Here is a 16,597-nt window from a genome sequence, read left to right as displayed (position 1 = left end):
ACAAGACACAAATACCCTGAAAACAAATTTGTGTGCAACCCAAAATCTAAAAAGACACTACTTGTACTGTACAGATATTGCACGTGGTTACCGTAAGATATGCTGAATTGTGAGGATGAGGAAGTTGGCAGGAGGGGGCTTGGGGTTTTCTATCTTTCTCTAATTCCTGGCCCTGTTACACCCTTCTTGCTAGTGTTGCATCGCCCTGAAAAGAGAGTCCTAGACAAGAACCTATCCCTCTTATACCCTGGATCACCCTGATTGCCCTGCACTTTCTGCTGTCTATAGCAGTGGAGTTCTCAGGGACACTAGTCTATGGGGTTCCTACTTACAGCACCAGTGACTGCGATAGTGATTCAGTAGATCTGATGCCTGGCGTGGGTGGGAGCTGTTCACATTAATGTTTAGTTTAGTCAAACTAAACAAGATTGTAGACAGCTCCTTCTCATGTTTTTTTGGTTGCCTTGTATCTAGCTATATGTGAACCCTTTTCATATTGATTATAGTTACTGAGTGGTTTGGACATTCTGTATTTAATTTTACCTCTTGCCTAATGTCCCCTGAGGACTCAGTTTCTATAGAAAGAAAAAAAACTTGTTGGGCAGTAAGGGTATAATAGGATGCAACACTTGCCAAGAAGAGCATAACAGGGTCAGGTGTTAAGGAAGGTAGAAAACACCAACTCTCCTTTATGCCAACTTTTGCACCCACACAATTGAACACACCTTACAGTAACCTTATGCAATATCTGGGGTTGCACACTTATTTGTCTTTGCAGCATTTTTTTCCAGATCTAATAAAAGTTAAGTTTTATATGCACTCTCACTTATTTTATAGGGTGTGACCCTTTGCTTGAAGCTGGCACCCGATGGCCCAGGACTTCGGTGTATAGCCACTTTTCTTCAGATGCTGATTTATTCAGGAATTTGTCCATTTTCTTAGCTTTTCTATAATTGTCTTGCTGATTAGCTTCGAAATCTAATCTCTGGACAGTGTGACCCAAATAGTTTAGTTCCCAGTAGTCTTTTTCAACTTTTTTCAGTTTCTACTATTTTACAGCTTCTTTTCTTTTACTGTACTGTCCCGGGGTACTGCATCTATCCAGGATGGCCGCCTTTAGTCATGCTATCTTTATATACATATATATATATATATCTCCAAAAAAGAAACAGTGGCACTCCCATAGTTTTAGTGTAAAGTGATGTCTTTTATTTCACTCCACCGTGTGCAACTAAAAGAAATAAAAGACATCACTTTACACTAAAACTACGGGAGTGCCACTGCTTCTTTTTGGACATATACTTTACTGGACCTCTAACCAAGGTTTACAGCAGGAGGCACCCCCTACATCCTAACACTTGGAGTGCTGCTTTTTTCCTTTCTCCCTCTATAGATATATATATATATATATATATATATATATATATATATACAGAGAATTGAAAGGATAACGCACTCACCACATACTTCTCAGTTGCAAATCCAGGCTTTATTCAGTACTCAACAGGAACATTGCAGTAGGACGGACAGACACACAGGGAGCAACGGGGGAACAGGTGAGGTGGGTGGCAACAAGTTTTCTGCACATCGGCGCTTCCTCTGGCCCGTACGGTGCGTTATGCTTCCAATTCTCTCTTTATATACATTTACCTGACCTGCATTCTTTGGATGAGAGCACCTCCACCACTCACTTGATACATGGACTTACACGTGCTATGTGCTATACCCAATGTTATGGAGCTTGCGTGTACCGGTTACTAACGGTGCCAGACTTTCTATTCCTTCATTATTGGTATATCTTTATATATAATTATGGGAAATCTGTAAGAAAATCAAATGATTATACAAGTATCATCCGGAAGTGGAATAATTTGGAAACCATATCCTCAATTATAATAAAATCTAGGTACTTAGACTGCCTCTAATTATCCCCTTGGGGCCCGGATGGTTGGGGGAGTGTTTAACATCTATGGGCATATGAGCCCTATCAGATGGATTTTGTGCAACTTCCGGATACCAGTCGCTGCCACTTTTGGATTGCAGTATAACCCAATTTACTTACTTTGTGTACAACACTACAATCTTGGTGATGCGACCCCTGTCGCAGCCAAAATCAACTTTTCAAGCTAAAGCTTTGCAGGTGCATCTTTTTAGAAAAATGTTCCTTTTAAACACATTCAATGTTGTATGGACATAAAATTATTGATTTTATATAAATATATATACTGTAAGTATTTATAATACACCCCCGCACATTCAACTGTACTCTGTTTCTGCTTCCACCGGCTCTTTGGTTCTAAATCAGAGCATTCCTTGAAGGGGTACTCTGGTGAAAAACATATTTTTTTTTTTTTTTTTTAAATCAACTGGTGCCAGAAAGTTAAACAGATTTGTAAGTTACTTCTATTAAAAAAATATTACCCTTCCAGTACTTTTTAGCAGCTGTATGCTACAGAGGAAATTCTTTTCTTTTTGAATTTCTTTTTTGTCTTGTCCACAGTGCTCTCTGCTGACACCTCTGTCCGTGTCAGGAACTGTCCAGAGCAGCATAGGTTTGCAGTGGGGATTTTCTCCTACTCTGCACAGTTCCTGATCCAGGCATCAGGGGTCAGCAGAGAGCACTGTTGACAAGACAAAAAAACATTTTCAAAAAGAAAATAATTTCCTCTGTAGCATACAGCTGCTAAAAAGTACTGGAAGGGTAAAGATTTTTTAATAGAAGTTATTTACAAATCTGGCACCAGTTGATTTAAAAAAATAATAATTTCCACCGGAGTACCCCTTTAAGTAAAATGAAACTTTTTTTTTGCTTCTTTCATTTGGCATGGCCTCATTTCATCCTCTCTTTTCAGATCATTCCGGTAATGATGTCCATGCTTTATTTTCTGATTTGATTTTGCAGCTTACATATGTTGTGGTTTAAGTGACGACAGACCTTTCATTCTCTTTTTATGTTTTCTTCAGGATGTTTCTGCACGCTCCCGTTTTCGTCTGGCTTTTTTTTCCTTTCACTATTTATTTGATTGCTTTGCTTCTTAGTACTTACCATTTGTACTGCCTGGGTATTGTTTATGACATCAGGTTTTATGATTAAGCCCACTGCCAGCATTCTTCTCTGTTTAAGTCATCCACTTTGTCTTTATAACTAGACAAAAAATAATTCAAGTGGCAGCAGTGTTTTTTTGTAATTGATGTCATATTAAATGTCCAAGTATTATGAAATGGATAACATGCACTGAGATGTTTTGGCAGGGCTACAGCAGCCACATGCAAACCATAATCACCAATTCCCACCTCGTAAGGCAATTCATATTACCCGAGCCTGCTAGTCCGACGGTCGATTTGCAAACACAAAACGATAATGTTTTCACCTGGAAAATAAATGTTGTGTGCGGGAAATGAGGAATGTTTCTGAAACTGCTCTGTTTTGTGATGTATAGTGTGCCGAGGACGAGGAGACTCGAGATCTGGTGCGACAGTATGGAGGACTACAACCTCTAGCCATGCTCCTCGGCAAGTCCGACAATAAGGAACTCTTAGCGGCAGTGACGGGAGCCATTTGGAAGTGTTCCATCAGCCTGGATAATGTGACAAAGTAACCAGCAACATTTTAATTTGGTCTTTTATTGTATTGTTATTGATGTGCGTTTTACATTATCTAAATCCCAGACGGTGATAATGTTCAATCCGAAAGCCGCTCTAGGCTGTTACTGGCCAGCTGGTAGAGTTGAAAGAAGGTCATAGGCAGGGTGAGGGATTTCTTGCAGATGAAGAGGACAAGATCAATGAGTAATGAAAGTAGCAGGAAACCTAAATGAGTTCTTTGGCTTAGTTAACAAGTGCCTAGACTGCAAATATCAGATAGATTGACACAGTAAGCGCCTCTCCGGAGCAGTTATATACATCAACCTGTCTCCGAGGGGATCATTTGGAGATCAGTCTCAGTGATAAGCAGCTGCTGGCTAAAGAGTGAGGACAACAAATATCTCCATATATCGTCAAATCTGCACATAACTTATTGCTAGCCTACACATTAGCTGAGAAAAATATACAGCTCGTGGGCTATATCTGCTGCACGACTTAGCCGAGATGTCACAGAATTGGCCCAGTGCTGATGTATAGTGTGGTATATTGCTGATAGAGAAAAAAAAGGATAATCCGTTTTTAGACAAATCAGTTTACACCCTGAAGATTTATAGCATTGTTCCATGCTTATTTTTACGGTTCTTCAGTCTGGGTGTTGGAAGAATATATGTTCCTAGGAGCTATCCCCCTAAAGACCTAATAATAGAATGTTTTATAGCTACTGCTCATGGAGGTTCCTGAGTCACTAGACATCTATGAGAATTGTCAGAATGCAAGCCAGCAGGTTCACTGGAAAGAAAGCATTTATTTATATGGTGGTGGAGTGGAGTTAGGGACATGTGATGAGCCAGACATGATATGGCTATAAAAAGCCATGTACTTCTGTGTCCATCACATCACCAAGACAGATCTTCACCCTCTGGAAGTAAACAATGCAGCTTCACATTGAATGGCAGCAAGCAGAGATCATAAAAGCAGTATGGAATTCATACAGAAAGTTTATTATAGGTTATTATAAGTTGTCATTCTACAATGATGGTGAAATGGAAATTCTTCTTGAAAGACAGTGCCTTTTGAGGCACCACAGCACTAGCAAACCGGGTCCACCTATGGCTAGATAGAATGGAGGCAGGTGGGTACCCTGTACATCAGGAGAAAAGATGTGTGTACCAGAATAAACATGATTCCTTTGCTCAGTCGTGAACAAAAGATTCAAATCAGTCTTAGTCTAGTTTAAAGGGGTTGTCTGGAAAAAAAGATTTTTCTAAATACATGCCCAGGCTACCTCCATAAACAAAATAGACCAATAGCCTCTCATTCAGTCCCCATAGCCTCTGCCGCACTCCACTTTCTGGTGCTGGGGCTGTGGACCACAGAGGGCAACCCATTCACTGGTTGCGGCCATTGATTGGCTGAGCGGTGTTGTTTTGCCCCGACCCAATACGTCACATTGACAATCACTGGCCGCAGCGTTGTCTTTTCACAACCAGTGATTGGCTAAGTTGCACTCTGAGGTCCCCAGTACCAGAAAGTGGAGCGCCACAGAGACCGGGAGCAACAATACCGGAGACTACAGAGATCAAATAAGAGGTAAGTGTAGGGCTTTTTATTTATTGTTTAAAGAGAAAGCCTGGGCATTTTTTTTTTAGAAAAATAATTTTTGCCAAACAACCCTCCTAAGGAGAAAATTGGGAACTGGTTTGCTTGGGTGGCAAAATTAACATGGCTTAAATCGGTGAAAGAGAGGCAAACACTGCTCCTGTTTTCTCCCTGCTTCTGGGATGAGAGATCGGAAAAAGGATCTGCCCTCTTAGCCAGTCACTGGCCGTGATGGGAAAACCTTGCGGTCAGTGATTGGCTGAACGGACAGGCCCTGCTCAGAGCTAAAAATGGTCATGTTCCTCAGATCATCCCTGAACAATATTTGAAGTGTTGCTGATCAGCTCTGTTTGAAGATACGGTACATTATAGTTTTGGTCCTGTGCTAGATTCTGCATTAAAGGGGTACTCCGCCCCTAGACATCTTATCCCCTATCTAAAGGATAGGGGATAAGATATCTGATCGTGGGGGTCCCGTTGCTGTGGAGGCGGAGGCTCGTGATGTAATGGGCATGGCCCGCTAGTGACATCACAGCCACGTTGTCTAGACTTGCATTAAGGGGGCGTGGCCGTGACGTCACGAGTGGGCTGTGTCCATGACATCACGGGCCTCCGGCGCTGCACGCGGCACTCTAGACAAACGCCGGGTGCATCAAGGAGATCTCTGGGGTCCCCATAAGATGTCTAGGGGTGGAGTACCCCTTTAAGGCCCTTTAGCTTCAAATTGATACAATGCTTTTTATCTGCAAGGGTCTTACGCAACTTTTCTCTCCACTAAATATTTGTTTTCTTTGATTTGAAGGTTTCAAGAATACAAAGTTATAGAAACCTTGGTGACCTTCCTGACTGACCAACCAGAAGAAGTCCTTGTTAATGTCGTAGGCGCACTTGGAGAATGTGGCCAGGAGCCCGCAAATAGGGCCATCATCCGTAAATGTGGGGGCATAAATCCACTGGTCAATTTACTAACCAGCACTAACCCGGCCTTGTTGGTGAATGTTACCAAAGCTGTAGGAGCCTGTGCATCGGAGCCGGAAAATATGGCGTGAGTAAAAAATTTTAGGCTTTATCCACACAACATAATTTTTATATGTGAACACCACAATTAATATGTGTTCCATTGGTTTCAATCAGAATATGCGCTGTAGTTCATACTGTGACTTATTGATGTGTTTTTTGTGCCTATATTGCTACATGTAACGGATAGCCAGGGTGCAGTTTAGCTCCATTGAGTTGGGTTAAGCCACTTCCAAAACTACAGCTAAATTTGTGGCAATAGAGTGAAATATGCTGTAGGTGTCTGATGATATGCCTTAGATATCTGCTGTGTATATAAGGGCAAACCGAAAAAGGATAGTGAGAATATAGTCTATGCTGTATGTTAATGAGCCCCAAGTAGACCCCGGGGAGCAGGGTGAGGAAGAGAGCAAGGTGTCAGTCACACTCGCGTAGGCGTGAATACAGAGCAGTGGTGACTACCTGAAGATGCAACACGTTCGGGGGCTACATATTGCAAAGTGATTTTACCCTATATACTATGTTGTCAACAGTTATATAGGGTAAAATCTATTGACAGGTTCCTTTTAAAAAATGTTCAGAAAACCCAATACGGATGCCCACATAATGACGTACAAAAATGAAATAAAAAATTACAATTACAATTACAAATTACAATGATAATATAGGAACACATGAGGAAAAAATGAATGTTTCTGTATCTCCCTATAATAAGTAAAAATGTAAAAAAAATAAAAAATAGGTGACACATTCAACTATTCAAATAATAATAATAATAATCCCAATTCAGACAAGAGCGGAGATGGACTCACGGCACTCGATGAAGATGCAATATAGACTTTATTCCTGATTAAGGAATACCGAAAACGTCAGGAGGGGGAGAAGTAACGGGACAACGTCCGTTTCACAGCGTGTGCTGCTTCCACTGCTTTTTATTATTATGTAAACCATTAGCAAGTAATAATAATAATTATTATTATTATTATTATTAATAAATAGTAATAATATTATGTTAACCATTAGAAATTCAGCTTCTTTCATGTTTATTTTAGTATTTTTATTTATTAGTATTTTATATTATTTTCTTTAATGTTTACATATATGTGATTTTATATAGAGATCTTATATTTTATTACGGTAAATTTTTTATTTTTTTTATTTAAAACACAATAACCATACTTGACAGGAGAAAAGTAAGGACAAAATGGAACCGCTTTCAATTAGTATAGATTACAACATACGTATACTAGATTTCTTTCGGGGGTATGAATCTATTTAATCACCCAGAAACATCTTGTACAGGATTTTGTCCATCGACTACATACACGCTGTATACCATAATGTATAAATCACACAGAGACCTTCGTGTTACAGTGATATGTTTTCGCAAGAATGTTCTCAGCGGATAATAACATCCTCCCGTACCTTTGAAACTGATATATTTCAAGCCCTCTTTTTTTTTTTCTATCTTTTTCACAAGATTTAGGTTTTACAGCGTCTCCATACAAAGATAGGATTGTAAAGGGGATATTCGGTTTAGTCTGGGTTTAAAGTCCTCTATGGACCCTGATGGAAAGCGATGATTCTCCCCGTGATTGATGTCTAAACAGTGGACAGATGGTGCGGCCATGATTCTGACGATAATTCATTCCTCGGCCCGTCATAAAGATAGTTTGATTAGAGTGTGTTTAAGTAATTAGACAGCGCCGGGATTTAATGCCGCTCATGTTTAGTTGGCCGCACATGGAAAACAAGTTAAACTTTATAAGTTCCCCAACAAAGGATCCACTGTGGTATAGACGTTTCGAACCTCTATCAGGATTACAGATGCTTTTCCCTTTCATGGACACGTGAGAATGGGAAGCTGCATAGAGAAATGTTATTTAAAAAACACACACATCCTCTTCCAGTAACGGGGTTTTGTAATAAATATTTGTTTTGGAAAATACACGTAATTTTACAACACGCTCAAATTCCTACTGTAGTTTAATATACAGATTTAACTGTCAGGAATGGAGAGTAGTTATGAGCCACGTTACACGGAAAGCCCAAGACGATTGTACTCTTATTTCTTGGTCAAATAGAATTCTTCACAGTCGGGATCTTATATTTCTGCTGCTATAATTGATGTTTATTTCTTCATTGCCTGGCTGCGCGACAGGGTAATTGACCGATTAGACGGAGTTCGTTTGCTGTGGTCGTTGCTGAAAAATCCTCATCCAGATGTTCAGGCAAGTGCAGCGTGGGCCATCTGTCCCTGCATCGAGAATGCAAAGGTGGGTATAGGTCTCCATGCGTGCAGTATCCATACCCTACAGCTGTACAGTGCAGGACTCTTCTTGTATGTGTCTAAGGCAGTATTTCCCAGCCAGCGTGGCGCCAGGTGTCGCAAAACTACAATTCCCAGCATGCCCGGACAGCCGAAGGCTGTCCGGGCATACTGGGAGTTGTAGTTTTGCAACAGCTGGTGACACAATGGATGGGAAACATTGCTCTAAGGTCTGGGGAAAAAAATATTTTTTTATAGAGACTATTAAAAGATTTACATATATATATTATATATAGTTCATAACTATATATATATATATATATATATATATATATATATATAGTTCATAACTATATATATATATATATATATATATATATATATAGTTCATAACTATATATATATATATATAAATATATATATATATATATATAGTCTACTGTGGGTGTCTGTATAAATATATTTATATATATATATATATATATATATATATATATATATATAAAAATAAATATATATATACATTTAGTATAATTTATATAAGGCAAATAGATGGATAGTAATAATGTTACCAAGTCACAGCATGCTCTGCCTATGACATTTTTTTCAACAAATTGTGACCTTTTTCCTCCTATAGACTTCTATGGGTGGAACGACCCCCCTCCCAAATAAAAACACAAACAAAAAAAAAATGCTTGGTGTGCATGTATGTTTGCATTTATTCTGGCTTCAACCTCCCCCCCCCCCCCAATTCTTTGATAGAAATCTTTAAGTCACGTGATGATAAGCTCACATGACTTTGGGGGCCGTAGGGGGTAAAGTGGCAAATAAAAAAAAGCCTTTACTAATACACCCTTTTTATTTTATTTTTTTAAATGCCACAAAAACTGCATACAGCTGTTTTTTTGCGGCATTTTTTTAGGCCAAAAAAAAAAAACCTGCCAAACAAAAGTCTTGTCTGTTTGAAGTCTTACATGAATTTTGGGGGTTTTAAAATGAAAAAAAAAAAACTGCTAGAAAAATAACCCAGAGCTTTTTAATGTATGGGAAAAAAAATCATCGTAAAAAAAGAGCAGAAGGCTGCTTGTTTTTAGGTATTTTATTTGTAAAAAATGTTTGCAAAGTCGCATCTTCATTTTTAACATTAAGGGTGCGTTCACACGTGTTTTATATTTGCTGCGGATTTGCTGCTGCAGATTTTGTTGGCCATTGACTTCAATGGGAAGCAACATTTGCTACAGCAAATCTGCAGCAGAAAATACGCACATGGGAACATACCCTTTAAGGGTCAGTTCACATGTGCGTATTTTCTGCTGCAGATCTGCTGCATATTTGCTTCAGCAGATTTTGCTGCCCATTGAAGTCAATGTGCAACAAAATCTGCAGCAAAAAATGCGCACGTGTGAACTGATCCTAAAGAAGTTAACCAGGAATAGAAAAACAGAGCTAATTTCTTCCCAAAGTCAGCACCACCTCTATCTTCAGGTTGTATGTCATATTAGAACATGAATTCAATTAATTTAATAAAACTGAGCTGCAATACCACACACATCCTGAGGACAATGGTGGTGCTGTTTTTTGAACAAATCAACTGTGGTTTTCTATTCCTGGATAATCCCTATATTGTGCTTTATCTAAGTCTATGGTATAGTGGTTGTCTGTGTGCACTAAATCTTTAAAAAAGAATAAAAAAGGACGCAGCCGCTTAAATAAGTTACATATCATTTATTTATGGGGCTGTAAAAATGCATAATTTTTTAAACATATTTTGTTCACAGACAACCACTATCCCATAGGCTTACATAGAGCACAAAAAATGTAAAAATTGCGGATGTTGTTAATTTTTTTACAAATGAAAGATGCCTGAAAAAACATTGAGTGAACATAGCCTTATTGTAATTATGTGATGCATGTTAATTATTCATTATAAATATGTTTGTAAATATTTGTTTATTTAATCAATAATGTTTTATTATAATTTTATTGGCAGAATATTTATAATGTGCTTATTATTTTGTGCAATGTTTTCCAACAGTTGTACTGCAGTATTTTACTAGCTTGCAACTGTACTGTATACGTGCATTTTTTTTTTCGCCAAAACCAGAAAAACAAATATAAAAAAACTGCAAAAACAAATTCATGTGTGTTGCCTAAACCACTCAATTAACATGAACAAAACTAATACTCTGCAATAAACCCATACTGTGTTATTTCTCTGAATTTTCCGCTCAGAATTCCTATGTGGAAAATCCATAGCACATGCAGTAGCAGTGAAGTGGATGAGACTTTAAAAAATCTTGTCCGCAGCATGCCAATTTTGGTGACCGATACAATGCAGATTTAGTGCAGATTTTGCTCACTGACTTCAATGGGGAAGTAAAATTCAGCAATAATTCTGCAGCTGTTTTGACTTTTTCTGCATCTATATGTTATAAATCCACAGTTGAAAAAGGTAAAAGAGTTATCCAATACAAAGGTGACTTTAGTACTTACCTGTCAGACAGTAATGTACATGCTTAGGAAGAATCCCTGCTTGTCCTGGGGCTAAATGGCTATGTTGTGAGTAGTGTGGCTGCTTTCTTTTTGTGAAATGTCTTTTTCCTGTTGGAGTTCCCTCTCTCCAACTACAAGTCTCAAGATCCCTGGTGAGTCCCTTTTCTCCCTCCCACACATTAGCCACACCTCCCACTGAAGCATACCTAAGATACCATCCACGTGTGCTGTGCTGTAAACTACAATTCCCTGCAGCACTGTGGAGAATGATTCCACCCATTGAAGCACAGACAGGCTCCCTTTGAACATACTAGTGATGTAATGTCACAGGCCGCAATGCAACCTGGGAAAAGCGAGAGACAACACTCATTTTGTCTGCTGCTAAAAATGAACCTTGGGGCAAAGATCACATAAGAATTGCGAGACCAGCCATAAAACACAGGTACAGACACTATATTATGAGTTTTTAGGATACATTCACACGTCATATCCTCTGCTAATTTAATGCTGTATATCTGCTATGGATTTGATGCGGTGTTCAAATATATATATTTGTGTAGATTTAACAGAAAATCCACAGCAGATATGGCAAGTGTAAAGTACCCAATATAGGCATACTTTTACCCAAAAGCCTCACCGGCAAATCTGCACCAAAATCTGCATGATTTTATATGAATTTGCTGCTATCAATTTCAGTGCTGCCTCATCTGACAAAACTGTGTAGGGGTATGTTCACACACCGTAAAAAAAAAAAAAAATTACGCGTGCATTTACGTCTATGACCTGCAAAGATGTGGCCACATTTTTGTTGATTACGAACTAAAGTGTGCATGTAAAATAAAATACACCAGTAAATTTTACTCTTTGTGAACTTAAAGGCGTACTCCACTGGAAAACATTTTTCTTTCAATCAACTGGTGCCAGAAAGTTAAACAGATTTGTAAATTACTTCTATTAAAAAAATCTTAATCCTTCCAGTACTTATCAGCTGCTGTATGATCCACAGGAAGTTCTTTTCTTTTGGAGTTTCCTTTCTGTTTGACCATAGTGCTCTCTGCTGACACCTATGTCCATGTCAGGAACTGTTCAGAGCAGGTTAGGTTTGCTATGAGGATTTGATCGTACTCTGGACAGTTCCTAAAATGGACAGCAGAGGTGTCAGCAGAGAGCACTGTGGTCAGACAGAAAGGAAATTCAAAAAGAAATACAACTTCCTGTGGAACATACAGCAGCTGATAAGTACTGGAAAGGTTAAGATTTTTTAATAGAAGTAACTTACAAATCTGTTTAACTTTCTAGCACCAGTTGCTAAAAAAAAATGTTTTCCCCTTTAAGAGAAAAAAATCAGATATATTGAACATAGCAACTAATCACAGTAAAAATCTGACTGGTTACTATTGGCCATATGGAAAGTTTTTTTTATTAGATAATTCTTTTTAAGGGTTTTTTCAAGATGTTGAAAAACAGGGCCAGGAGGCTAGAATTCTAAAAAATGATAAGCGATCTATAATTGACTTGATAAGCCCCTGATGCTCCAGTGCTGGCGTTCCCCACCTCTGGCAGCAATGGTTATGGGTATACAGGCATGTTATTGCTGCAGCACAGTAAACAAAGACCGGTGGGGAGCACCAGCACGGCGGGGGATTCATCAGCCGGGTAATGGGTCTTTTATTATTTTATGGCCCAATTTTATTTTTCTGATCTCAGAAAACCCCTTTATGACCGTTGAACAGTAAATTTGAATCTTCACTTTTACCATTCCTTTGCATATAATTATAAAGAGAAGAAAATCTTTTATTGGTTTATGGAAATTGAAAAAAGCTGACAGCATTATGGCTGAAAAGTCCCAGAGCTTCTAATACATGTAACAATACAGAGCATTTCAGTTCTTTATTGCTATGTATTCAGCATATTCTGTATAAAATTAGAGATTCTGACCGACATAAAATCTAAAATAGAAATGAAAAACTAGTAATTTTTGATAAAACCAATTAAGCTGATTGGCCACAAAGCACACATGAAATATTGACACGGTAATGGATTCATTAAAAATGCCACATTGTTACCAAGTGCCAAGATATCCTGCTGGTGCCAAACCTATATTTCTAGTGTTATTCTGCCCTTATGTGTTTAATAATGTAGAGATGCTAAATGGTATTATTTTACTGTTATTTTTATACTATAATAGACACCCATTCGTAAAACTATAGCCTGCATTGCCATCTATTTTACATCACCTTTCCCATACTGGCGCCACTCAGGCCGCTGCTAGGGCACAACACATGTCTGAACCAAAAAAAAATAATAATTATAATATATATATATATATATATATATATATAATCTAATTTTTGCAACCAATGGGACCACTATATGCACTACATAAAGATCAATGACCACTACTAGCCAACAAAAATGATGGGGGAGATTTATCAAAACCTGTCCAGAGGAAAAGCTGCCCAGTTGCCCATAGTAACCAATCAGATCGCTTCTTTCATTTTGCAGAGACCTTGTTAAAAATGAAAGAAGCGAGCTGATTGGTTGCTATGGGTAACTCAGCAACTTTTTCTCTAAACAGGTTTTGATAAATCTCCCCCAATGTCCCTTCAGTTCATACCAACCATTTGGAGCTTAGTTCTTTGCTTTTTTATTTTTTTATTTATTTATTTTTTGTTAAATGTCCAAATTTGCACACAATGGGCCTCATTTACTAAGCTGAAACCGACCAGTTTTTGTCTGGTTATTTTGGCGCAGAGCGTCTGAGGCATGTCTGCGCCAGTCTGCGCCAGCTTGCGCCTGGAAAATCCAACAAATCCGACATTGCGCTGTGAAAAGCCGAAAATGGGGCGTGGTCTGCCGCAAAGGGGGTGTGGTCGGCCTGAAAGGGGGTGTGGTTTCACAACCCGACCGATTAACTATTTAATTCACAGAAAATCCTGTGGATAAATGGCTGGAAATATCGACCTAGTAAAAGCTGGTCAGAAAATATTCCCGACTTTTCCCAATAGTAAATAGAGAGGAATCCTACAAGTCTGAAACAACTTTTCACACTAGTAAAAACCCGACACTCTTAGTAAATGAGGCCCAATATCTTTTCAGGTCTAACATCCCATGTTAATAAATCTTATAATATCTATTTATAGGTGTTGGAGCTCCATTTTTTTCTGACACAGAACCCCAAGTCTCTTGAATAAACGTAGAAAAAACGCTAAAATGGTCACTGCCTGTAGTCACCTCTAGAGAGGGTGTACTGATAGGGTGTACTGTTTTACTATTGAGTTTTTTCCCTTTTCCTGATGTTTGAAATGCATAAGAATGTTTAACAGGTAATATTGAAGCGGGCACAGGAGCTGAGCATCCATTCATGGTGGGTGCCAGTTGTGTATTACAGCCGACACCCAACTGCAATGGTTACGATTAGAGATGAGCGAATTTACAGTAAATTCGATTCGTCACGAACTTCTCGGCTCGGCAGTTGATGACTTTTCCTGCATAAATTAGTTCAGCCTTCAGGTGCTCCCGTGGGCTGGAAAAGGTGCATACAGTCCTAGGAGACTCTTTCCTAGGACTGTATCCACCTTTTCCAGCCCACCGGAGCACCTGAAAGCTGAACTAATTTATGCAGGATAAGTTATCAACTGCCGAGCCGAGAAGTTCATGACGAATCGAATTTACTGTAAATTCGCTCATGTCTAGTTACGATCAAAGATAATTTGGGTTCCAGTTGTTTAAGGTTTAGATTCTGCTGTTAATAGAGATAGGGTTATCTTAGCCATGAGTTTGGGGGCCCCCTCTGCCACCCGATCAGCCGCCCCAAGGGCAGCTAAGAGGTTGACATGGCAGCCAGTAACCTAGTGAAGGCCTGCAAGCCCGACCCATTAGTACTTGTAATTCAGGGTGTAATAAGATCGTGGTTACAGTAGATTAGTATTGCAGTGCATTGTAAAATTGATTAAACAATCACATATTCAAGTCCCCTGGTGAAATAAATTCTTTAAAGGGGTACTCCACTGGAAAACATTTCTTTTTTTAATTTGGACTTTTAAAGACACAGCAATGCCAATTATGTTTATTTTTTTACTGTTTATTTAGGAAGAGGTGTTTTTATTATTATTTTTTTTATATATATTCTTTAAAGGGGTACTCCACTGGAAATCATTTTCTTAATCAACTGGTGCCAGAAAGTTAATCAGATTTGCAAATTACTACCATTTAAAAACCTTAACCCTTCTAGTACTTATCAGCTGCTGTATGCTCCACAGGAAGTTCTTTTTTTTCCCTTTCTGTCTGACCACAGTGCTCTCTGCTGACACCTCTGGCCATGTCAGAAACTGTCCAGAGCAGGATAGGTTTTCATATGGGGATTTACTCCTACTCTCTTCCTAAAATGGACAGAGGTGTTAGCAGAGAGCACTGTGGTCAGACACAAAGGAAATTCAAAAAGAAAAGAACTTCCTCTGGAGCATACAGCAGCTGATAAGTACTGGAAGGATTGAGATTTTTAAACAGAAGTAATTTACAAATCTGTTTAACTGTCTGGCACCAGTTGATTTAAAAAAAATGTTTTCCAGTGGAGTAAAGAATATATTTAAAAAAAAAAAATTAAAAGTATAAAAACACCTCTTCCTAAACAAACAGTAAAAAAATAAACATAATTGGCATTGCTGTGTCTTTAAAAGTCCAAATTATTAAAATATCAGATTGTAGATTCTGCGTAAGGAACGCAACAAAGCAAACAACAGAACACCATGCCAAAATGTTTTTTTTGCAACCTCCACAAAAATTAACTAAAATAGCGGTCAAAGTTATGTAAAAGTTAAGTAACCCAAAGCGTTACCAATAAAAAAGATTTATAAAAATCCTTCCAAAAACAAACCCTCCTCCACCCATGTCCACGAATGGAAAAGTTATGGGTGTCAGAATGTGAGGACACAAACCACAGGTTTTCTGTTTGTTTTTTAAAATAATTATTTTTTTTCAAAATTTCTAAGTTATAATCATATAATCATAAAGTCAAAAGTTTTCTTTCTTTTATTAATGCTAGTTAAAAATAACAAAAACGAAATCAATTTGGAATCACCGTAATTGTACTTCCCCAAAGATTAAATGTCATTGGCATCTTGTAATTTAATAATAATTTATTTACAGATTCCGCAGCGCTTACAATTATGGGGTACAAACAGAAGAATCTTGTCATCTATACCACATAGTAAACTCCATAAAAATGTCATTGCTTTTATTTTTATTTCATTTATTTAATTATTTTTAAACGCAATGTGTGAACATCAACTTGGGCGTGTGTTGCATTTTTTTTTTTTTGTGTATTTTTTGCTACATTTTTTACTTACTTTACGGTTCAAAGAGCAATCACTGACCGTTGAATCAAAGATCTATGAATCATAGATACTGTATATCCGTGTTTCCCAACCAGGATGCTTCCAGCTGTTCCAAAAACTACAACTCTCAGCATGCCCGGACAGTCTTTGGTTGTCCGGGCATGCTGGGAGTTGTAGTTTTGCAACAGCTGGAGGCACCTTGGTTGGGAAACACTGGGATATATAATCGAAAAAATACCTCTCAGGCAATAAAAAAAAAAAAAAATATATATATATATATATATATATATGTATATAT

At 38.1% G+C, this 16,597-nt stretch overlaps 1 protein-coding gene across 2 annotated transcripts in view; it reads left to right on the top strand.

Moving 5' to 3' along the window:
* The window catches only part of ODAD2 (outer dynein arm docking complex subunit 2), a 185,995-nt gene that overhangs the window by 115,597 nt on the left and 53,801 nt on the right, over nt 1-16,597 (top strand). Inside the window, exons 15-17 of one of the 2 annotated variants that reach the window (XM_056519385.1) lie at nt 3,441-3,595; nt 5,987-6,229; nt 8,363-8,477. In XM_056519385.1, coding sequence (XP_056375360.1) covers nt 3,441-3,595; nt 5,987-6,229; nt 8,363-8,477 — 513 coding nt within the window. The remainder of the gene's footprint in view (nt 1-3,440; nt 3,596-5,986; nt 6,230-8,362; nt 8,478-16,597) is intronic. The other variant, XM_056519386.1, reaches the window with a different exon arrangement.

The sequence above is a fragment of the Hyla sarda genome, chromosome 5 (assembly GCF_029499605.1).
Source record: "Hyla sarda isolate aHylSar1 chromosome 5, aHylSar1.hap1, whole genome shotgun sequence".
In the NCBI taxonomy this organism is placed as follows: Eukaryota; Metazoa; Chordata; class Amphibia; order Anura; family Hylidae; genus Hyla; species Hyla sarda.
Note: the sequence above shows the minus strand (reverse complement) of the source record. Positions and strands in the feature narration are given on the sequence as shown.